General features: G+C 48.5%; 1 protein-coding gene across 2 annotated transcripts in view; it reads right to left on the reverse strand.

Moving 5' to 3' along the window:
* Positions 1 to 25,504, reverse strand: part of LOC142256625 (class I histocompatibility antigen, F10 alpha chain-like) — a 148,980-nt gene that overhangs the window by 93,315 nt on the left and 30,161 nt on the right. For both annotated transcript variants that reach the window (XM_075328419.1, XM_075328410.1), the window contains exon 2: positions 11,109 to 11,369. In XM_075328419.1, the coding sequence (XP_075184534.1) occupies positions 11,109 to 11,369 (261 nt within the window). The remainder of the gene's footprint in view (positions 1 to 11,108; positions 11,370 to 25,504) is intronic.

Genomic DNA, 25,504 nt, shown 5'->3' on the forward strand with positions numbered 1-25,504 from the left:
GATAAGCCACAAAAAGACGTATCCCGTGTTACAAGTGTCACATTCTTTTGTCAAGCCACTCATGACAAATAGACAAAGCCAGAAGCGTCTTACCTGGGCCAAGGAGGAAAAGAACTGGACTGTTCTCAGTGTTCCAAGGTGTTGTTTTTAGATGAAAGTAAATGTTGCATTTCGTTTGGAAATCGCGGACCCAGAGTCTGGAGGAAGAGAGGAGAGGCCACAATCCAAGCTGCTTGAGGTCTAGTGTGAAGTTTCCACAATCGGTGATGGTTTGTGGAGCCATGTCATCTGCTGGTGTAGCTCCACTGTGTTTTACCAAGACCAAAGTCAGTGCAGCCGTATACCAGGAAATTTTACAGCAATTTTATGTAACTATGTAACTTCATGCTTCCTTCTGTCGACAAGCTTTTTGGAGATGGAAATTTTATTTTCCAGCAGGACTTGGCCCCTGTCCACACTGCTAAAAGTACCAATACCTGGTTTATTAACCACAGCATCACTGTGGGTGATTGGCCAGCAAAGTCGCCTGACCTAAACCCCATAGAGAATCTATGAGAGACACCAGAGCCAACAATGCAGACGAGCTAGAGGCGGCTATCAAAGCAACCTGGGCTTCCATAACACCTCAGCAGTGCCACAGGCTGATCGCCTCCATGCCACATTGATGCAGGAATTCATGCAAAAGGAGCCCCGACCAAGTATTGAGGCATTTACTGCACAGACTTTCCAGTAGGCGCCAACATTTCTGAGTTAAAAATAATTTTTTCAGTTGGTCTTAGGCTGTGTCCGCACTTTGAGTTTTCACCTGCGTTTCCGCAGCGTTTTGAGCTGCAGCGTTTTTAAGCCAAAAGGCATGCGTTTTGATTTTCCATGATAGTCTATGGAAAATGTTGTTTTCCTGTCCGCACTTTGCAGTTCAAAACGCTGCGTTTAATTTGCATATTTTGTGGCAAAAACCATGTGTTCAAAGAAGCAGCATGTCAATTGTTTTGCCATTTCTGTAGCGTTTTGCTAACATTGAAGTCAATGAGAAGTTGCAAAAAGCAACAAACATCAAAATTCCAGCGTTTTACCTGTTTTTTTGCTGCAGAAACACAGCGTTTTTGACTTCAAAAACATATGCTTTTCTGACATTAAAATAAAGGAATAATATGTCCCTTTACACACACACATAGTCCGACAATTAAATTAAAGAAAAATATGATGTTATTGCTATTTTAGGAATAAATATATTATTATTATTATAAAACCGCTATAATTTCATGAAATATAACTATTTTCTTTATTAAATCAATAATTATATATGTTTTGGTTTTTTTCTCTTTTTTTATTCTGTTTGACTGTTTAAACTTTATTTAGCAGTGTCTTGATGTTCAAAACGCATCTGTCAAAATGCAAGGGAAAAAGCATGTAAAAAGCGCTGAAAACGCAGCTAAAACGCGGTAAATACGCATGCGTTTTTAGTGCTAAATTTCTGAAAAAGGCAACTTTGGCTAAATCAATTAAAGGCAAAACGTGCGTTCTGAACTGTAAGTAGGACGACGCAAAGTGCGGACACAGCCTTATATAACATTCTAACTTTCTGAGATAATGACTTTTGGGTTTTCACTGGTTGTAAGCCATAATCATCAACATTAATAGAAATAAACACTTAAAATAGATCACTCTGTGTGTAGCGACTCTATATAATATATAATAAATACGTGAAATAGATCCCTCTGTGTGTAATGACTATATAATATATGCATTTCCCTTTTTGTATTGAATAACTGAAATAAATTAACTTTTTGATGATATTCTAATTTATTGAGAAGCACTTGTACATACTCCTCTTGTTCAGCCCCAACCTCCTCAGAGCCTTTGGGTTTCTCGTTGCCTTTGATCTTGGGTTTCTTACTCTTCTTAGCCGAGTCAATCTCTATATCTTCCATCATGGTCTTACCAGCCGAGTCAGTCAAGCTCTCAGCTCCTAATGAAACCTCTGGTCCAGACTTCAGCTCCTCAGAGGCTCTTTCCACTTCTACAGCGTCAGCTGTCTCTTGGTTCTCCACTGCATTACCTTCAACTTCCTGTTGGGTCTCCGCAGTGTCACCTTCAGCTTTCTATTTAGGCTTTGCATCATCACCTTCTACCAGGGTATCCCACCCTTCAATGTAATATTCTGTTCCTCTTGGTGCTCTGGCGCCATTTTCACTATCAACCATCCCAACACTGTGTGGTTCGCCGGTCTGCTCACCATGACCATTGTGGATTTTTCCCCCACCCACACTCTCCATGATTCCTTCTCATACAGCGCTTTCACACGACAGACTATCAGCTTCATGCTTGGAAAATGTAGGGGACACCACCAATACTTCCTGGGTCGGCTCCTTTTTCGCGATTTCAACCTGCTGATTTCTGTCTTTACAATGTGTCAGTTCCTGCTCAGATTCCTCTTTTTCTTTCAGGACATTGCTGTCTTACTCTACGTTTGCGGTTGTTACTAGCAACGTGCCTTCCTCAACCAGGTGCTCAACCTTCTTTGCACCCTCAAACGGTATACGTTGTGCTTCCTCTCGGCTCTTATTACACCTCCGGCATCGGAAGGAAGATTTACCCTTCTCGATTGTCTCATCCTTACTACATTTGTGACGCCCTGGAAGCACCAGGTAGTCACATAAGAGGCCCCCGCATAACACCATCCCTTACAGGGTTACATACAGCCGACCTGAAACCCTAGCCACCCCCCCTCAGGGCATGACAGGCACACCAGTGGGCGGCACCAGGCGGTTAGGAAACACCCACCTAGGGGTCTAGACAGCCCGGGGTGGGAAAACAAGGAGTTGAAGTCTGGAGTTCAAGTTGAGAGGAGTGGAGGCTGGGGCTAGGTGTAGCTCCAGCGGAGGTGAAGCTCAAGTTGACTGGCGCCGGGGTTGGAGCCCTGGTGCCTTGGCTAGGTGGCAGACGGCAGCCGGAGATCCGAGGTGGAACGAGACAGGGTTGCAGCCCGCCGGTACCGATGCCGGAGAACCGACCCGGAAACCGTGCACAGAGGGGGTACTTGGACCCTGAAGCCAGGACCGGAACCAAAGGCCTAGCTAATTAACCAATTGAGGGCAGGATTTTAGGTCCTGTCACAACCAAAGTCCCAAAAGCAGACAACCACCCACAGAGAGGGATAGGGCAACCGCCAGGGTCCAGTAGATCACACGGGTCAGCGTCAGCGGGCACGGCTCCTCAGGTACACAACAAGCCGGGAGCGGACTCCTGTGTTCCATACCAGGAAGTCCAACACAAGCAAAAACAGTGCAGAGGGAAAAGATGGCGACCACCAGCCCGGGTGGGGGACCAGAGTACAACCGGCCGCGGCGGCCAGCCACCAGCACCTTGGTTTACCAAAAGACTCGTGTGATTTATTCAACTGTGAGTAACCAAACATCCCCTGGTACGTCCGGGCGCGCAGGTCCCTGCCATCGCCATCTTCTGCACAGAGCCACTGGGCCCCAGGGCAACCATCCCTACCCATGGAGGGGTTAACATCCCAGCTGCCTTTACATCTCCCCCGGGGTGTCCCACAACAGCAGCGGTGGTGCCACCTTTCACCACACACTGTGGGTGGCGTCACAACCTGAATACGGCCAAGCCCGTACAACTACGTCCCCCTTGTCATTTGGCGTGTCCGCATGACCCCCGGGTCCGGAGGATCCCTCGAGCCACACACAGCGGGTCCGGATCCGAGCAGCCTGGCTGCTACAGGCGTTGGGGCGGCACACATTGTCTTGTGACTTTACTAGAATTACAGTCTGTACTGGAGTCATCATCACTCCTCTTGGTGTCCTGTACCAACATGTCCCCATAAAACCAAGTGTCTGCCCCCTTTATGGAACTCCCCTGTTTTTAATGGTCACACTATTGTTTATTTCCCTAAACATCATGTCGCTAAGTTGGGCACATCCACCATTTTCTTTCGTCACTCCTAACTTAGGACTGTTACCTCTAGGAGGCACTAACTCCCCCTTATTACACAACATTACACCACAAGGAACCCCTTCAGCCTCCCGCTGTAGTGGGGCTCCCTTTGGGTTGTCCTGACTCTTACACAAGCAACCGAACACTTCCTTTATCTCCCACAAATTCAAATATAATTTTGAGTCCCGACCTATAATAATTGTGTGCAGTAAATTTGGGACTACACCAAGATCATGGGTTCCAATGTCCCTGGTCATCTCAATGACCACTCTGGTACTCTTTACCATCACTGTGGATGCTGCCAGCACAAATCTTCCTTCCTGGAATCGGGTAAACATCAGGTGTGGCCCTCACCAGGGAAACCAAGATCTCCGAGTCTACAAGTCCAGTCATGCATTGTCCATAAACTTACATGAAACATATACGTGGCTCTACATCTGCTGGGCTGTCTATACCGCAGACCAGACATGGATAACATGAACACCATTGTCCCCTGCTACTGTCCATCTGTGCCACTGCCAAAGCCCCATTGTGGGCCACCCCCCCTTTCTTGGACTCCGCTGCTGTAAGCCAACCACCCCTTTTGAGGACTCTGACCCATTTAGGGCAAGCATCCCTTTGAGGACTCCGCCTTTTTTTTTGGGTAACCCAGTCTAGAGCGGGTAAATTCCCTAGCTTCCTTAGGAAACGTTCCAGTACCCATCTTCTTAGTTCCACAGTGCACCAAGTGTCTCCCTGGGAACCCCATGTCTGCACTGGGCCCAATACTGCCTCATCAAACTGTTCAGACAGCTGCCGCTGTTGCAGCTCCAACTGCTGACGCTGAACCTCCCGTCACCTCCAGTTGACGGTCCCGTGCTGCTATTCCCTCATGTCCGCTCAGTTCCCACAGCTTGTGCTGATCCATTCAGAACTTTGTGGACTCACGGATCCATAACACACCACTTGGATCTTCGTGGCCCCACCGATTCACAGCAAACTGCCGTTGTGATCCTCCCAAACGTGCTTCCTGGTCTAGCACCAAATGTCACGTTGCACACAGTTCACAATCTGCACAATGGGGTTACTAACTCGCTTGCTGGTCTTCGAGGTAGAACAGGAACTCACTTCCATTTAAAAGTTCAGCAGGTTTTTTCAGAACACAGCATAAACTGCTCCTCAAATATAGCATGAGCCTCTTTTGGCTTTACAGGCAAAGTACACAAACACGGTTTTCCAGTCCGTTTAACTGTGGGCTCACCCACAGTGATCACACTGAACCCGGTCAGGAGTAATCCACGGATTTCAAGTCTGTTATGCTCAGGAGATTTAGCAGTCAACCAACAGACTGACTCCTGTCAGTGTACTGCAGTTCTATTTGAGGCTTCTCACACCCACCCTCCTCAGACTCCATACGTGTCAAACAACCTCCATTTTACATGTCATGTGACAGACCCATGGGAGGGGGTATGTAGGTAACCAGACCCACCCATCTCTCTAGTTACCTGTAAACCTGGACCATCAAACACTTTAGAAAAGAGGTGGCACTACACGTACCAGAAATTACCTCCGAGTTTACACCACTTCCGTGGTACATACCGCCCATTTACAATGAGGCCGGTCACCATCTTACAACAGGTTTATTTAAGATTAGTGATAGGCAGACCCGGACTGTAAAAGTCTGGATCCACGCGGTTTCAAAGTTGCCTGGGTGCTGGGGCCTGGGATTCTGGGTGTTTTGATCTGGATCCAGCACTCCAGAAATTTACAAAAAACATAAAGGAAAAATAAAGAAAATAAGAATGAAGCGAGAGCTTCATACTTATCATGGCTCTGTCACGGCTGTACGCTGCTCCCGCGCATCTGTCTCACTGCTCCTGCAGCCTCCCTGGGCCGCTCATCATTGCTCATACAAATGCACTGCTTTCCCTGCCCACTGGCCGGCCTGGCCTCTGTGATTGGTTGCAGTCAGGGGCGCCCCCAGCCTGTGTTACAGAGTCTGCCTGCAACCAATCACTGCGGCTCCTTCAGTCTCTGGAGCTCACAGCGAGCAGTCATGCTCTATGAGAGATGTAGCAGAGCTGGAATCGTCATGGGATCTCGTGTGGATTACGTCAAAACTGCAGGGGTGTTTAGGGGGTTAATAAAGTGGTGAAAAGGGGTGTTTTTTGTATTCTATTCCAAATAAAGGATTTTTTTGGTGTGTGTGTTTATTTACTTTCACTTACAGATTATTGAAGGGAGGGGTCTCAGACGCCTGTGCCATTACTAATCTAGGGCTTAGTAGAAGCTGTGAGCTGTTATTAACCCCTTATTACCCCAATTGCCAATGCACCAAGGCAACGGGTAGAGTCGGGTAAAGCGCCAGGCTTGTCACATCTAATGGATGCAACAATCCTGGGCGGCTGCAGGCTGCTATTTTTAGGCTGGGGGGTGGCCAGTAACCATGGCCCTCCCCAGTCTGACAGTACCAGCCCCCAGCTGTCGGGCTTTATCTTGGCTGGGTATCATAATTGGGGGGAAACACACGCTGTTTTTTTTCAAATTATTTATTTAAATAATTTAAAAAATAAAAACCACATGCAGTTCTTCTTATTTTGAAACACAGCCAAGATTAGTGCAGGGCAGGGTGCTGCAGCTTGTAGCTGTGGGCTTTATCTGTGCTGGTATCATATGGAAGGACCCTACGCCAATTTTTTTATTTGTTTATTCTTACTGTACGGGTAGAGCACACTGATGTATGACTCGCACAAGTGCAGTAAGAAAATCTCGCATTGCACTTTCCCCATGTAATACAATGCTCCAGCTCACATCTGCGAGTTTTTCCTCAGCCCTAATCGGACTGAGGCTAAAATCGCAGCATGCTGCAATTGTCTGATTCTCCTATCACTCACACCCATACAAGTCTAAAGGCCGCTTTACACGCTGCGATCTCGCTAGCAAGATCGCTAGCGTGCGTATCCGCCCCCATCGTTTGTGCGTCACGGGCAAATCGCTGCCCGTGGCGCACAAAATCGCTCGGACCCGTCACACATACTTACCTGCCTAGCGACGTCGCTGTGACCAGCGAACCGCCTCCTTTCTTCCGCCAGTTCTCCCCTTTCTAGTCCGTCTGTTTGCAGCCTGGACCAAGTGCTTCCAGCTACTGCCTTCTTGTGCTTTTATGGGCCCCCTCGTTGCTGCGTGACTCCGGACTCTGAATTGTTTGGTGGAGGGCATGAGTACCCCCCACCAACAGGTTTAGCAGGCCAACTGAATGGGCCCCTGCTCTGGGTACCTGTACCCCGTACGGGCAGGGTCTCCTGGCAGTCCCCGTACTCAGCCACCTCTCTGCACTCCGTCCTTAGGTGGTTTTCGGGTAGCCCTTTCTCCCCCGCCAGCAGCCAGGAACGGTGCAGTGTCTGGAAGGGCCCTGCTCATTGCTCTGCCCTCCAGACGTAACTCCTCCACTCCTTCTCTCTTGGCTGCCTCTGCACAACTCCCTCGTTCTCAGTGACACCACCCACCACTAGCTGGGAGACGAGGGCCACGCCCCCTCCCTGAGTCTGCTCAGGGGTCCCCTCTAGCTGCGTGTGTGTTCTAGTTACTAAGTGTTCCGTGTGTCCACACCCTAATCAGCCTCTGGGATTACCTGTATTGTACTGACCCAGCATGTGTGCAGTACTCAGTGACGCCTGACCAGGTCAGGGGCGCCACAGACACACAGACGCGCTGCCATTCAGTGTGGGGGCGCAGCTAACTGCAACCAATCACAGGCACCAGTGGGCGGGGAACGCAGTGCATATTCAATGAAGGTTAATTAGCTGCTCTGGAAGTGAATGCGCGACCTGAAAGCAGCGTACCGCCATGACAGATCATCGGTAAGTAGATCACACGCGCTCCTAACTCCTTATCCCTTCTACCAACATGATCCTCAGACTTATATGGGGACTGGATTCAGGATTGGAACCGGATTTTAAAAAAATGATAACGGGGACCCGTCGGTTCCAGTTTTCTGCGAGTCTGCCCTATTTCAGATCCTTTTGGTATAGCTAGCCTTTCTGTATACTATTATACACACGCATACTATTTTTATTGATTAGCGTGATGGTTGTTTGTTTACAGTTTTAAGTGATTTTTAATGGTTCACAAACTTTACTACGTTATATATTAGATATTTATTGTGGGTGGAGTGCTTTCTATGTGCAAAACGCTTTTTCTTCTTGTCCATATGGCTTGGTTTGTCACTTAAGCACACCCTGTGATTAAATTATCCTGATATACATATTGCAGCTGTGCATCCCTTTTTCGTGTTTGGTGTAGCTTACTTCATTAAATAACACCGTACAGTCGCTTTAGGCTACTTTCACACATCAGTTTTCTGCATTCAAGCCCAATCCTTTTTTTTCCTGATCCAAAGGATCCGGCCAAAAAATGTAAAACCGTATCCACCGGATCCGGTTTTTAATGGATCCGTTATGCCGGATGCGTACAAAACCGGATCCGGTGGATACGGTTTGCATCCGTTTTTGCATCTGGTTTGTCCTTTTTTTTGAAGGATCAGCTTTTTTAATTAATTTGGTGCATGCGCAGTTTACAAAAACGGATCCGGTAGCCGCATCCATTTTTTACCGCATTGCGCCGGATCCGGCGTCCATAGGCTTTCATTGTAAAACCTGCCGTATCGCGCCGGATCCGGCGCGATGCGTTTTTTTTGCCGGACAAAAAAACGTTGCAAGACACGTTGCCTCCGGCCGCCGCTTTGATAAATTTTGCCGCATCCGGAAAAAAACGGATGCAACGCAAAGCCATCAGGTACAATCCGGTAACAATGCAAATCTATGGGGATAAAACGGATGCGGTACCGGATCAGTTTAACCCGTTTTTTTCCGGATTGTACCTGATGGAAAAAAACTGATGTGTGAAAGTAGCCTTAGGCTACTTTCACACATCCGGTTTTTGCTCTGCGGCACAATACGGCGCTCTGCAGAAAAACCGCAACCGTTTTTTTTTGCCGCCGGTTGCGTTTTTTTTTTTGCATAGACTTACATTAGTGCCGTATTGTGCCGCATGGGCTTTCGTTCGGTCCGGTTTTTGCCGCATGCGGCAGATTTAGCCGATGCCGCGGCCGGATGGAACGTTGCCTGCAACGTTTTTTGCTCCGGCAAAAAAAAACGCATCGCGCCGCATCCGGCCGCTGCGGCGCATTTTTCAATGCATGCCTATGGACGCCGGATGCGGCGCGATGCGGAAAAAGCCGCATCCGGCCGCCGCATGCGGTTTCTTCCACTGCGCATGCTCAGTAGCATGCCGCAACCGGAAAAAAACGGACCGGCCGCATGTAAAAACTTATGCAAAGGATGCGGTGTTTTCGCCGCATCCGTTGCATAGGTTTCACAGCCGGATTGAGCCGCACGGCTCAAACCGGATGTGTGAAAGTAGCCTTAAGGGTACTTTACACACTGCGACATCGCTAGCGATCTCATTAGCGATGTGAAATTCTAGAGCACAAGTGCGATCTTTTGAGATCGCACATAGGTCATTTTACGCACGTGCGATCTAGAATTTCACATCGCTACCAAGATCGCTAGCGATGTCGCAGTGTGTAAAGTACCCTTTAGTCCTTAACTAAGGACCTCTACCTACAGCAAGGTGCTCAGCAGCAAATGATTGATCTGCAGTCCCATTATATCAAAATGCTGTTTGATATGGCTGATATCAGGCTTGTGAATTGCCAGAGGCTACCAGACCACAATATATGATCCCTGAACTTTGCTCATTATGACTTCTACTCTTTATTCGTTACTACGCTGTATTTTGCCTACAGTGTTAATCATCCATAATTCATTATATGTGCATTTCAGGGACTTTTATCTCTGTTTATATTGGTGCTATTCTAGTGCAGTAATTATCTTACATTCTTCCTTCTCTTGGTGTCATCTAGCCCTTAGGTTAACTTATAACATGCATATTGGGGTCTGTGCGACCATAGGACCCCCATGCTAAGGCGCTATGATGGGGCCTAGCATTCCTTCTCTGTATCTGGGCTGACGTCTCAGCGCAGCGGGTGCGATGATGTCACTACATTGCTGCCACTGTGCAGAGCTTCAGAATGCTCACCACTAAAGGCCGCTTTACACGCTGCGATATCGGTACAGATATCGCTAGTGTGGGCACCCGCCCCCATCTGTTGTGCGACACGGGCAAATCGCTGCCCGTGCCGCACAACATCGCCCAGACCCGTCACACATACTTACCTACCCGGCGACGTCGCTGTGACCAGCGAACCGCCTCCTTTCTAAGGGGGCGGTTCGTTCAGCGTCACAGCGACGTCACTGATCCGCCGCCCAATAGAAGCGGAGGGGCGGAGATGAGCGGGACATAACATCCCGCCTACCTCCTTCCTTCCTCATAGCGGCCGGGAGGCAGGTAAGGGGAGCTTCCTCGTTCCTGCGGTGTCACACGGAGCGATGTGTGCTGCCGCAGGAACGAGGAACAACTTCGTTACTGCTGCAGTAACGATTTTTGAGAAGGGACCCCCATGTCACCGATTAGCGATTTTGCACGTTTTTGCGACGATGCAAAATCGCTCACAGGTGTCACACGCAGCAACATCGCTAATGCGGCCGGATGTGCGTCACCAATTCTGTAACCCCAACGAGTTCGGATTAGCGATGTCGCAGCGTGTAAAGCCCCCTTAAGACAACAGCAAAGGGGGAAACCGAGAAAGGTGAGGATTTCATTTTTGTTTTCTAATGAATAAATACATTGTGGGGCCTACTATACTAATTGGGGTTATTATACTGTTTTGTAGCAGTTACTTTGCAGGAATTCACGGTGGGGCACTTTCTTTGTTTGGGGGGCACTTGTGCTGGCATGTTGCTTTATGGGGGCAATGAAAGGGGAATCTGGCAACTTCATTAGGACACAAATAAGTTTTGGAAGGAGTGCAAAGTTCTGAGATATGTTCTTCTGTGACCCCAACAAAATATTGTTTTTTTTATAGTGGGCTCAATTAGAACTTCTCCTATGGGGTGCCATGTTTTCTTTGTATGCCCCTGAATTTGTACATGGTCACTCTAATTTAAAAATGACTGAATAATATGTTGACACTACAGAGTGTATATTGTGTAGTGTGTTTATTGTGTATATATTGTGTATACAGTGTAGTGTATATTGTGTACAGTATATTTGTCTCTCACCTCCAGTCTGGTTGAAGCGGATCATCGCTGTCTTCACATTATATATCATTGCTGATTCATCTTGTTTACTGATCTGTGTGTTTCTCTCCCAGTATTCATCCTCCACTTTCTCCATCCACTGGACCTTGGGTTCGGTTCTGCCGCTGTCTGAGTTATAATTCACAATCTCCCGATCATCCACATATGCAACCGTGGAGAACTGCGGCAGCCCGGACCCCGGAGCAGAGACCCCCGTGTGATAATATCGCAGAGAGTGCCTGTCTGAGAGAGATACAGAGCGTTACATGTCACACATACAGGAGAAGGGGACGCAGATACGTACAGCGCAGAGGTGACAGCTCACATCATGTATGTGAGGAGCAGCAGATTGTAATTAGTGATGGATGGACCCAGACTGTAAAAGTAATAATAATAATAATAATTTATTCATTTATATAGTGCTATTAATTCCACAGCGCTTTACATACATCAGCAACACTGTCCCCATTGGGGCTCACAATCTAAGGTCCGGTGGTTTCAAAAGAACCTGAGTGCCGACCTCATGCCCGGAGTTCTCAGAGAACTCCGGGTAACGAACCGTATCCAGCAACTCAGGTAATAATAGAAAAAAGTAAAATATAGAAAATAAAGGGGAAAGCAGGTGAGCCTTACCAAGTCTCCCGCTTGGATGTCGATACTTCCGGGGCTGCTCATTAACCTTATACCCCCACCGACAGTCCCCACGTGTGATTGGTTGCAGTCAGACGCACCCCTACTGCGTGTCTAACTGTTTTCAATCAGTGGCACTGTCTGTGTGTCTATATTGGTGTAATATATAAATAAATAAAATTGGCGTAGGGTCATCCAAATTATGACACCCAGCAATGATTAGATGTGACAATCCCAGAACTTTAACCAGGTCATCCTGATTGCCCTAGTGCAGTGGCAATTGGGGTGATAAGGGGTTAATGACAGCTCACAGCTGCCACTATGCCCTAGATTAGTAAGGGGAGGTGTCTATAAGACCCTCCCATTATTAATCTGTAAGTGAAAAGAAACAAAAAGCACAAAAAAACCCTTTATTTTAAATTAAATACAAAATAACCCACCCTTTTTCACCCCTTTATTAACCCCCGAAACACCCAGGTCCGACGAAATCCACACGAGGCCCCACAACGATTCCAGCTCTGCTACATTACTGAAGGCAGAGCACGCGGGCATAGAACATGACCGGTGGCCTTCAGGCCGAGAATGACTGAGCTGGAGCGATGATGTCACTCAGTTTATTTGCGGTCACAGTTGGAGTTTCCCATGTGATTACCTGTGATTGTAGGTAACTTGACCTCAGGTAACCTCATTCAACTGTGTGACCTCACCGCAGGTCACTGAGTTCACAGACCTGCAAGTCCTGGCAAAAAAACGTGTTTATTTGCCAAGAGATGCATATTTGGTGCTGTAATTTCTACACCATATTCCTGCCTCCTGCCAAAAAAATGCATTAAAAAAAAAAAAGCGATAGTGATGTGATTTTTTTTTTTTTGCCAGAAGGTGTAGATTTGGTGGAGGAATATGGTGTAAAGATTTCAGCACCAAATCTGCATCTTTTGGCCAAAAAAAGGCACAAAAATGGTTTTGACGCCGTTTTGGTGCGGTTTTCTGCTAGTAGATGCAAATTTGGTGGTGAAATGTCTGCACCAGATTTCAGCACCAGATTTTCACCTCATGCCAGAAAACCACACCGAACATGCGTCAAGACCTTCTTTTGTATTTTTGGTCAAGAGATGCGGATTTGGAGCTGAAATTTTTACACTATATTCCTGCCTGCACCCAATCTACAAATCTATGGAAAAAAAAAAAATCGCATCACTATCGCATTAAAACCAAAATGGTGTTTTGATGCTTTTTTTTTGCTAAAGGTGTAGATTGGGTGCAGGAATATGGTGTAGAAATTTCAGCACCAAATCTGGATCTCTTGGCAAAAAATACATGGCTTTCTGCTAGGAGATGCAGGTTTGTGAACTCAGTGACCACATTTGAGAGTGAGTTCAATGAGGTCAGGTTACCTGCGATCATAGGTGGAGGACCGTGGAAACCTCTAGCTGTGACCATAATTAATCTGAGAGACATCACCACTCATCGTTGCGGCTCAGTCTTTCTCTGCCTGAAGCTCACAGCGGGAGGTCATGTTCTATGTCCACGTGCAGTCACTTCAGATGTAGAAGAGCTGGAATTGTTGTGGGACCTCGTGTGGATTACGTCGGACCTGAGTGTTTTGGGAGTTAATAAAGGGGTAAAAGAGGGTGTATTTTATTTCAAATAAAGTATTTTTTGTTCATTTCTTTTCACTTACAGATTAGTAACAGGGGGTCTCAGACGCCTGCCATTACTAATCTAGGGTCTAGTGGCAGCTGTGAGCTGTCATTAACCACTTATTTCCCTGCATTTGCCTACGCCTATTTTTTTTTTATTTTTACACCAATATAGACACACAGATAACATCTCTGATTGAAAGAAGTCAGACACACTGTCACACATGGTGGGGGTGCATCTAACTGGAACCAGAGATGCTGGTGGGTGGGGGAAGCACTGCAGATGCATGAAGGATAATAAGCCTCCCCGGAAGTAGCATAACAGCTGCGCGGAAACTGGTAATTATAAAGCACTTGCTCCAATCCTCCTATCCGTTCTACTACTATTTTTAAGAGCCTGATTCGTGTCCCCATAGATTTATATAGGGAATAGCGTCTGGCCAGATAATCCGGGCCTGAACCGGGTATTTGTTTAAACTCAGTTGGACCCACGGATCCCAGGTATCTTCCAGTTGACCCATCACTAATTGCAATATGTGACTTGTTTGGCCTATATTTGAAATTGTTCACATCTCACAAGTAACCTTCCTCTGTGCTCCATAAACAAAAACAGCATGAGACACCCTGCTCTGTATGGAGTGCAATGTACTCTCCTCTCTGTACAATGTGTAATGTGCGCTCCTCTCTGTACAGGGTGTAATGTGCGCTCCTCTTGTGGCGCCCCTGAGACTTCAGTCGCCACAGGGTACTGCATCTCACTTAAGATGTAGTACTCATCCCAGGTAAGGAGAGGTTAATCGCTGGTGATTCTCACATTCACACCCCACAAACAGTTAGGTGCCTTTCTAATGGGGGGATGGCCTGGGGTAGATAGGGGAGAGGCCATCACGAAGCATGGGACTATCCCAGTCACTGGGACAACCACCTGGAGGGCGGGCGCCACTTGGGGAAAAGGGAAGGAGCATCTCTACACATAGCCAGTTAGCCCCAGGCACAGCTTGGAGTGAGACACACACCAGGGACCTAGGTCCAATCTTCTTTTATCTCACACTCTTTAAGGGTTCTTTACACGCTGTGATAATGGTATCGATATCGCTAGCGAGAGTACCCGCCCCTGTCGGTTGTGCGTCACGGTCAAATCGCTGCCTGTGGCGCACAACATCGCTTACACTCGTCACACGGACTTATCTTCCCTGCGATGTCGCTGTGGCCGGCGATCCGCCTCCTTTCTAAGGAAGCGGTTCGTGCGGCGTCACAGCGACGTCACACGGCAGCCGTCCAATAGCAGAGGAGGGGCGGAGATGAGTGGCCGGAAAATGCCGCCCACCTCCTTCCTTCCTCATTGCCGGTGGACGCAGGTAAGGAGATGTTCGTCATTCCTGTGGTGTCACACATAGCGATGTGTGCTGCCGCAGGAACGACGAACAACATCGTACTTGAAACAGCAACGATATTTGGAAAAGGAGAGACGTGTCAACGAGCAACGATTTTTCACGTTTTTGCGCTTGTTGATCGTCGCTCCTTGGTGTCACAAGCTGCAATGTCGCTAACGGCGCCAGATGTGCGTCACTAATGACGTGACCCCGACGATATATCGTTAGTGATGTTGCAGCATGCAAAGCACCCTTTAGAGTGCCATAGGACCCGTGGCTTGGAGCATACTGCTCAGCCCAGGTTCTCTACAGCTACACGGAATTCCAGGGACTGTGGTGAGTGCAGAAAACACCTGCGACCTGTTCCATATTCCACATACACAGTGATTGGAGGGACCCCGACCAGAAAAGACTCACAAAGGGAACACCGGTGGTGACGTTGAATTGCTAGGGATCGGCTGGTGCCCATCACAGTGGTGACCGACTTCTTCCGGGTAAAACCAGGACTGTAAGTAAAGAGACCTTGAACCCGCAGAGACTGTGTCTGCCTCTCCTTGCCGGCGCCACCGCCCCGCGCTTCGGCGCTCGCCATTACAACTCCCCTCATCATCCTCCCCGGGGCCCGCTCCACCTGTGTGGAGCAGAAACTCCTTAGCTGCTACTAATGTGCCGCCCCAGCAGCGGTCGAACTGCTCGGATCTGGGAGTGATTACTCGTGGCTCGAGGGTCTCCGGACCCGGGGGCTAGGGGCCACTCTCAAATGTGAAAAGGGGGGATTATTTACAGGGGAATAGATATAGTTCGTGATGCCACTCGTGGTGTGCGGTAACAGGGACTACCGCTGCTGCCGAAGGGAGTACCCGGGGAGATGGAATGGGGGGCAGCCAGATGACGTTTCCCTCCACGGGTAGGGAAGGCCCCGGGACTCTGGATGGTGAGGTGCAGGGGAGCGCAGGCTTGCTGGAAGCAGGGGATGACCCAGTACTCACTCAGACAGTGTCGGTGATGAAAAGTAGACTCTGACAATAAAATAAACCAAGTCTCTGGGTGCCGCTGCCCTCTTGAGGGGAGCCCGTCCAGGTATCTGTCCTCTACAGTACTGCCTGATGGTCTGGAGCCTGCCTCTGTGCACAAATTTAGAAGTGTTCAGTTGACCCGTAGGTCTAAAGCTGTTCGGGCCCCGCTCCCTACAATTGGTAGAGGAGCTTTGCTCTCAAGGGCTCACGCTTGGAATTTCTGTGGGCTGCTTGGGTTGATAAGCCCTATCCCCCTCGTTGCGCTAGTGCCCCTGATCTCTGAGCTTCGTGGGGACAGTCCATAAAGTCACTATCCTCCGCAGGTTAATTGCCAGGTTGCTTGAAGCTGCTCTCCGACCTAGGGTCCAGTACCCCGCCGTGTTTCAGTCCCGGACCGGCTATTGTACTCAAGCTGCTGACCGTCCTCCAAGACTAAGTCCAGGCACCCAGTCCCAATATCCCGCGACCGGGACTCCGACTCCTCCCGGCCCAGACCACCGTCTGAAACCCAACCTTTTGCTCAGCTACCCTGGGAGCTCCAACTCCCAGTTTCCTCTCCCTTGAAGAGCTTCTCCTCACTTCCTCTCCCTTTGCTCCCCTCGAGCCGACTCTCTAACCCCTCCCACCAGTCTGCCTGACCCCTAGGTGGGCGGCCCTATTCCAGCTCAGCAACCCACTGGTGTGTCTGACAGGGTGTGGTGTGAGGTGTGATTGGGATTTTTGGATGCTGATGGAGGCAGTACTGTAAGTTAGGAACCCAGGACCAAGAGGGGTTGAGTCCTGCACTAAGGATAAAGAGTGTGCAGTACCCTGTGACGCCCTGACTAGTCCAGAGGCGTCACATTACCGACCAAAGCGGTGCAATCCAAGCAAGGGATTCAGCAACCTGAATACTTTTTACTTTTACTTGTTGCACTTGATTTTCTTGCTAACCGGTATAAGTTTGAAATGTTTGATGCTGCCTTCCATAAAGGGAAAATTTGTTAACCTGTTATTTTATACTAAAAAAAAATTGTGCGGTACTAACTTTGTTTAGTTGCAGCCCGGGAGTGCTGCCATTTGCTGTGGGGGAATGTGGTGCCCCTGAGGCTTCAGTTGCCACAGGGTATTGCATCTCCCTTAAGATGTAGTACTCATTTCTCACACACCATAAACAGTTAGGTGCCTTCCCACTGGGGGGATGGCCTGGGGGTGGCCATCACGAAGCATGGGATTTTCCCGGTAACTGAGACAACCACCTGGGGGGCTGGCAACACTTGGAGAAAAGGGAAGGAGCATCTATACACTCTGCTGTATAACTTCGCCACGTGTTCGGTTCCACCAACTCTTGAATCAATTGCCAGGCTGGACGCAAACCAGATTCCACAACCAAATGGGCCAGATGGTCTCCTGCTGCTCCGCCTCTGGTACCAGCACTTGAAAACGGTCCCACTGGAAGCAAGATAGTGCGTCAGCTACAGAATTCAAAACACCAGGAACATGCATGGCGCAAATCCACAAATTAAGATTGAGACAACCCAGCACCAGATGCCAAAGGAGGTCCACCACCGGAGGAGAGTCCGCCGTTAAATCATTGACACACTGAACCACCCCCAGGTTGTCACACATGAAGCGCACCTTCCTATTCTTTTGCTCCTGCCCCCAGACCTCCAGAGCCACTACAATGGAAATAGCTCTAATAAAGCCAGGTTCCTGGTGAGCCCCGCGGACCTACACGAATCGGGCCAGCTGTCCACACACCACCGTCCTCCAAAGTATGCCCCAAAGCCACTGGCCCCTGCTGCATCTGTATAAAGAACCAAATCCTCATTAGATACAACCTCCCGAGTCCACAACGACCATCTATTATACAATTCTAGGAACAGAGACCACACTCAAGTCCGCTTTATGCTCAGCCGTCAAACGTGTAAAGTGTAGCGGGTGAGACACACCTGCTGTGGCACGCGCCAACCGTTGGGGAAAAAACTCTAGCCATAGGCCAAATTCTGCAAACAAAATTAAGCTTTCTGAGTAGAGACTGCAAATCCTGTAGATGAACCTTTCTAGCCGCCAAGGCCTCCTTAACGCAACATCTCAAATCCAACAACTAATCCTCTGGCAACCAACACTCCATCAAGGCTGTATCTAACTCAATGCCCAAAAACTTGAAAACAGTCACCGATCCCTCCGTCTTTTCTGGTGCTAGGGGAACACCAAAACGCCGAGCCACCTGCTCAACTGTACGAAGCAAAAGAGAGCATTGCTCTCCCATTTACCTTCAGACCCCGCTTCTATTATAAACAACTCCAGGACTACGTGGAGTTTGTTCCTGGTGTCAGCTATGCCGGCTGAGGCCCCGCTCCTTCTGATCACATGGGCGTGATGTCAGTAAGGTCCTCTAGCCCAATGGTTTGTAGACTCTACCATCAAACAAGTCTGTTGGCTGCAGGAGACAAGAGAAGTGTCCCCAGTCACCAACAATAAAAGCCCCCCCAGTATGTCTGTGTCCATTTATGTGTGTTTATATGTTTGTAAATGTCTTCATATACAGTATATGTACATGCGTCTATGTGACTATATCTGTGCATGTGTCTGTATATGTGTATACTTCTGTGTGACTATCTGTGCACATGTCTGCGTACATGCTTCTACGTGACTATATCTGTGCATGTGTCTGTATATGTGTATACTTCTGTGTGACTATCTGTGCACATGTCTGCGTACATGCTTCTACGTGACTATATCTGTGCATGTGTCTGTATATGTGTATACTTCTGTGTGACTATCTGTGCACGTGTCTGCGTACATGCTTCTATGTGACTATATCTGTGCACGTGTCTGTGTATATGCTTCTATGTGACTATATCTGTGCACGTGTCTGTGTATATGCTTCTATGTGACTATATCTGTGCAAGTGTCTGTGTATATGTGTGTATACATCTCTGTACTGTATGTTTCTATGTCCGTGTTTCTGGGGTTGTATGTGTGTAAGATGTGTCTATGTAAGGCCTCCATCACACATCCGTGCCTCCGGTCCGTGTTTGCCATTTTTTACACGGACCGGAGACACGTGCACACGGGGACCTAGGTAATCCCTATGGTTAGGAGACACGTAAGTATTTTGGAACGGAACGTGTGTACATTCCGTACTTACGTGTCTCCATGTGTTAAAAACGCTGACATGTCCGTGTTGCTCCGGCAGCACGGGTGTCACACGACCCACACCCGTACCACATGGATGTAGTGTGGATCCGGGCCCGTGTGACACACGCCGGAGAAACACACGTGTCAGGTTGAAAATAATAAAAACGCACACTCACCTCCACGAGTCCTGCAGTCTCTGCCGCGGCTGTCACCTGCATCCGTCCCCCAGTGAATTTGAACAGCGCTTACCCTTCACTGGGGGCCGGAAGTAGCGTCAGCGGGGCGTGGCCTGGGGCGGACACTGACATTCAGCACCGCAGACAGCACCGGAAGAAGCAGGTAAGGCGGGGCTTTCCGTTCTCGTTGTGTTATTATGTATAACACACACGGAGAACATGTACGTGCCACAAAAACGGCACACGGGGAGCAAACCACCCCTTTAACACATACATGACAAAAACGTTACGTTTTGTCACGTAAGTGTGGCAGAGGCCTAAGACTGTGTGCTCACGATCAGGGTTTACAGCGTTTTGGACAAAACGTGTTTTTACTGTGTCCTAAATGCTGTGATGCACACTGGATGGATTTGTAGAAATCCCATGCCCATTGTGCATGTACTGCCCACAGCATAACCTGACCAGCGGTGCGGCTTTCCGAGCTGCAGCATGTCACTTTATTGCTGCGGAGCCACGAGTGTTCTTGGCAGGGCAAACAGAGAGAGCCCGAACCCTGATTGTGTACTCAGGCAGCTGTGGTCCCTGCAGATAGCACATGTAGCAGATGCGTCCCTGTGGATAGCACTCACGGCCCTGCAGGAGAGGACATGCTGTGTCCAGGATGCAGCATGTCCGGACCGTGGGCACTAACTCTTATAGTGTATTGTGATGTATGTGCAAAACATTTGTATCTTTAGGGTACAACTATAAATCTATAAGGCCTAGGACACACAGTGAGTAAAACAGAGCGAGTGGAATTGAGATTAAAAATCGAATTCCACTCGGCCCAATGTTACTTGATGAGGCCGCTTCCATGAGCGATTTTTTTTCTCAGGATCGCATTCCACCTGCAGAATGCTGTGGTTGTTTTCTCGGTCCGATTAGTGCTGTTTTACTCACACCCATTCAAGTTTATGGGTGCGAGAGAAAGATCGCATTGGACGCGCGGTACAGCGGAGTGTTATGCGATTATCACATCAGCCGGCAATGGAAGAGATAAATCCCTCCCTCTACTCCGCGGCTGTGGTCTGATTGCAGGATCGGACCACAGTTGCATGACATTCGGCTCCAGCTGTGCTGCGAGTCGAGTGTTATGTGAGTCACTCGCACTAATCCCTGTGTGGCCCTAGCCTAAGAGTGAGTGCCCACCATCAGGCGTCCTCACAGTATGGACACAGCGCACTTTCTCTGGTGGAGACGCTAGTCTCCTGGGTGGGAGATCGCGCTGTCGGTGCACAACTTTAGGGTGACTGACACAGTGGATTTTCGCTGTAGTCTCCCACTCAGAGCACTATCAACTTTGTTAGAATAAATTCAAGAGCTGCAGATCGGAAACTCCCGCCACAGGTCAGATTATGGAGCGTCTAAAAGTTTTTATGTATACCCTTTTTCACTTGTAAAGCGCCATGAAATTAATGGCGCTATAATAATAAATAATAATAACAATAATAATAAGCTAAGGGGGCTGGAAATTTCTATAGATTCATCCACTGTGCTTGTACTGTATAACACAGCATTTTGGACACAGTGATAACAATTTGCGTCCAAAACGCTGTTAACACAGATCGTGGGTCTGGGCCCTAAGGGCTCGGTTACATATGTGTTAGTAAATTTCATTTGTCTTTCCATGAAAACAAAAGTGAAACTAACCCTGCACTGTGACGTAGCTATGTCACCTTAAGGCTTCCTTCACATGTCCGAGTTGTATCCATTTTTTCACTGTTACCACATGTACCTATTATAATCTATGGTACTGCTCGCATGCGCATGTGTTTACACAAACCGTGTGTCCATGTGGTCCACATGAAGACGTCTGCTTTTTTTCAACAGCACAGATGATAAGACCCAATAGAAGTCTATGGGGCAGTGAAAGACATGTATAGCACACTCATGGCGTCAGTGTACAGTCCGTGTGCCATCTGTGTGCTGTACATGTTTAACATTGAAAACATAGGAGAAGCTTTCTAATTGTTGTATTTGCAGTTAGCTGTGTTATGGTACTGTATCTATGTAGCAAGTGTGGTTTTGCTTCCATATCTATATAGTAAGCTCGGTTATGGTACCATATTTAAGCAGTAAGCTTAGTTCTGGTACTATGTGTATGCAGTAAGCTTGTTCTGTTCCTATATCTATGTAGGAGGCTTGATTCTGTTGCTGTTTTCATGTAGTTGACTTAGTAAGTATGATTTTGTTACTGTATGGATACAGTAAGCTCGGTTCTGTTACCGTATCTCTGTAGTAAGCTCGGTTCTGCTCCCGTTTCTCTGTAGTAAGCTCGGTTCTGTGCCCGTATCTCCGTAGTAAGCTCGAGTCTGTTCTTATATCTCTAGTAAGCGCGATTGTGATCTCGTATCTCTGTAGTAAGCTCAGTTCTGCTCTCGTATCTCTGTAGTAAGTGCGATTCTCATCTCATATCTCTGTAGTAAGCTCGGTTCTGCTCTCATATCTCTGTAGTAAGCTCGGTTCTGATCTCGTATCTCTGTAGTAAGCTCAGTTCTGGTCTCGTATCTCTGTAGTAAGTGCGATTCTGATCTCATATCTGTAATACTTATTATATGTTCTGAGGATTTCGATAGCGTTAGGGCAATGACAACCAGAGACGAGTTTGTGGTACAAGATGTTTATAATATGTAACCACGGTAGATACACAACGGAAATACACAGTATAACAAACACATGAAAAATACCTTCCCGAAACGGAGCGAAGGGGATTCCCGGGGCCACGCACCGGACTCCCCCAGGGAGACCACCAGAGCGAACCCCTATACAGGGACTGTCCGGCAATCAACCCCGGAAGGCCTAAATGCGCAGCAGCCGGGACACAAGGGGCAAGTGGTAAAGTCCAGAAGTGTCCGTACGGGATGAAAGTCCAGAATGGTTACGAACCGGAGAAAACCGGGCAGACGTGCTGAACAAAGACGGCAGACGGAGTCCGGGCACAGCTTGAAGAAACCGGGGTATGGTCCAGAGTCGGTCGGTAGACTTTCAGGAGGATCCAAAGGTAATCAAGAAGTAGCAGCAGCAGCAAAGCAGGAGCACACAGCAAGCAGTATACTCAGGCACTGGACTAAGCTTAGAGGCGGCCTTTTAAGCAGCTGGACAGGAAGTAGGGCAACAGAACATAAAACTCCATGTTAACCGAGGGCAAGCTCATGCAAAAGAGAACTGGAAAACCCGGAAACCTGACATTACTCCCCCCCCCAGAAACGGCCTCAGGACGGGTCAGGGCCTGGCTTGTCCGGGTACCGTCGATGAAACTGAGCGATCTTCCGGGGAGCTCGAATGTTACCCACCGGTTCCCAGGAATCGTCCTCGGGGGCGTACCCCTGCCAACGTACCAGATACTGAAGCCGACGACGATGGAGCCGGGAGTCAATAATGTCCTCAACCACGAACTGCTCCTCGCCGTCGACCATCACAGGCGGAGGAGGAGGCACGACACGACCATGAAACGTATTGGGAGAGACGGATTTGAGGAGAGAAACATGAAAGACCGGGTGTACCTTTAGATGGTGCGGTAACCGCAGCCGACAGGCCACAGGGCTCACGATCCCGGTGATCTTAAACGGACCGATGAATTTTTGTCCCAGCTTCTGCGAAGGGACACCCAATCTCAGGTTCTTGGTGGACAACCATACAGAGTCCCCTACCTTATACATGGGTGCCGGTTTCCGGTGAGTGTCTGCCGACCTCTTGTAACGCTCCTGAGCTGTAGCCACAGTGTCCTTCAGAACCTCCAGATTTTGTCGTAGCTCTGTCAATCTGTCCTCCACCGCAGGCACTGAGACCGCAACCGGTGACCTAGGCAAAATAGTCGGATGGTAACCCAAGTTAGCAAAAAAGGGCGTTACCTTAGTGGAGCTGCTCTGAGTGTTGTTATACGAGAACTCCGCCAACGGAAGCATCTTCAACCAATCGTCCTGCAGATGGCTGACATAACATCGAAGGTATTGTTCCAGGGTTTGATTGGTCCGTTCGGTTTGCCCATTTGTCTGAGGATGGTATGCAGAAGACAAACAGACATCAATCTGGAGTGCCGTACAAAACCCCTTCCAGAACCTAGACGTGAACTGCACGCCCCGGTCAGAGATGATCTCGTCTGGTACCCCATGCAATCGGAATACGTTCTGGATAACCAAATCCACTGTCTCTGCGGCTGAGGGAAGACCGGCACACGGAATAAAGTGAGCAGCTTTAGTCAACCGATCCACCACCACTAAAATGGTATTGTGACCGTCTGAGACGGGCAACTCCACTATAAAATCCATTGAGATAGACCCCCAAGGGCGAGATGGCACGGGTAACGGTTGGAGGAGTCCCGTAGGAGCCACACGAGGAACCTTGCACCGGGCACAAACCACACATGAGTGGACATAGTCCTTTACATCCTTTAAACAGGTAGGCCACCAGAAAAAACGGCTGAGAAATTCCTGCGTCTTCTGTACCCCCCTATGACCAGCCAACACGGAGTCATGGACCAACTTGAGAACCCGAAGTCTTACGGCCTCCGGGACATAAATGCGTCGTTCTCTCAACCACACACCATTCCGAAGAACAAGAGTTACATCATTCGGGGGGGCAGCAAGAAGTACGTCACCATCATAGGCCAGCTTGATGTCCTTCCACAAGTCCTGGTCCTGGATTACTCCAACGAAATTGGCATCCGATAACACGGTCTGAGACGGGGTTCCAGGCACGGAGTCCACGGCGTGGATTCGGGACAAGGCATCGGCTTTCCCATTACGTGAACCTGGACGGTATGTAACGACAAAATTGAACTGGTTAAGGAATAGGCTCCAACGGGCTTGCCGTGGAGACAGGCACCTGGCAGACTTAAGAAATTCCAGATTACGATGATCTGTGAGTACTATCACTTGCTGCGCGGCTCCCTGTAAGTGGTGTCTCCATTCCTTGAAAGCGGAAATAATCGCTAACAATTCCTTGTCCGCAATGTCATAGTTCCTTTCTGCAGGGGACAACCGGCGGGAAAAGAAAGCACACGGATGTAAGAGACTCTTGTCCCCAGTCCTTTGAGAAAGGATGGCCCCTAATGCGTAGTCGGAAGCGTCGACTTCCACGATAAAGGGAAGTGCGGGATTCGGATGTACCAATATAGGCGCTGAGGTAAAACAAACCTTGAGACGATGGAAGGCTTCCTGGGCCTGGGCGGACCACACAAACTTCTGTCCTTTCTTGGTTAACAGAGTGATGGGACGAACGATCTCTGAAAAATTACGGATAAAACGTCGGTAAAAGTTGGCAAAACCGACAAAGCGTTGTACCTCTTTGATGTTTCCCGGTTCCGGCCAGTCTAGAATTGCTTGTATCTTGCCCGACTCCATGTTCAGTCCCTGAGGAGAGATGACATAACCTAAGAATTGTATCTATGAGCAATGGAATTCGCATTTCTCCAGTTTGATGTACAGGTGGTTTTCCCTCAGCCGGGTAAGTACGGTCTTGACGTGCTCCTGGTGTTCCTGTAGGGAATCAGAAAAGATTAGGATATCGTCCAGATAAATCACCATGAATTGGTCCATGATATCCCTAAAAATATCGTTAACTAGATGTTGGAAAGCCGCGGGAGCGTTACAAAGTCCAAAAGGCATCACTAGGTACTCAAAATGTCCATACCGACATCGGAATGCGGTCTTCCACTCGTCTCCGGGACGTATGCGGAGTAGATTGTATGCCCCACGGAGGTCCAATTTGGTGAATATTTTTGCCTGTTGGACCCTCTCCAACAGCTCAGGAATCAATGGTAACGGATACCGGTTCCGGATGGTTATTTTATTCAGTTCCCGGTAGTCAATACAGGGTCTTAGAGTCCCCTCTTTCTTTTTCACGAAAAAGATGGGTGCCCCTGCTGGTGAGGTAGACGGACGAATAAATCCCTTAGCTAGACTCTCATCAATGTAGTCTTTTAGTGCTTCTAGCTCAGGTGCCGCCAACGGGTAGACATGACCAAACGGGATCTCCGCCCCTGGGAGTAAGTCTATGGGGCAATCATACGGTCTATGCGGGGGAAGCCGATCGGCTTTTCTTTTGTCGCATATGTCCGCAAAGTCGTTATACACCGGGGGTAGAACAGGTACCTGTACAGTGCCCTCCGCATTCGGTGTTACTGGAACCGGAACAGTTGGACTAATGGTCGGAATACTCTGCGGTGGGAAGGATATTTCCTTAGTTTCCCAATCGATGACCGGATTTGTAGACCGTAGCCACGGAATACCTAAAATAATCGGAAAATGAGGAGAAGAAATTAGCATGAAAACAAGGGTCTCCTGCTGACCTGGCTTCATGACGCATTCTAGCGGTACGGTTTCCCGATCAACTGGTCCAGAGATTAACGGAGATCCGTCTACCGTCTCCATGGTAACCGGT

Source organism: Anomaloglossus baeobatrachus, chromosome 1 (assembly GCF_048569485.1).
Source record: "Anomaloglossus baeobatrachus isolate aAnoBae1 chromosome 1, aAnoBae1.hap1, whole genome shotgun sequence".
Taxonomy (NCBI): Eukaryota; Metazoa; Chordata; class Amphibia; order Anura; family Aromobatidae; genus Anomaloglossus; species Anomaloglossus baeobatrachus.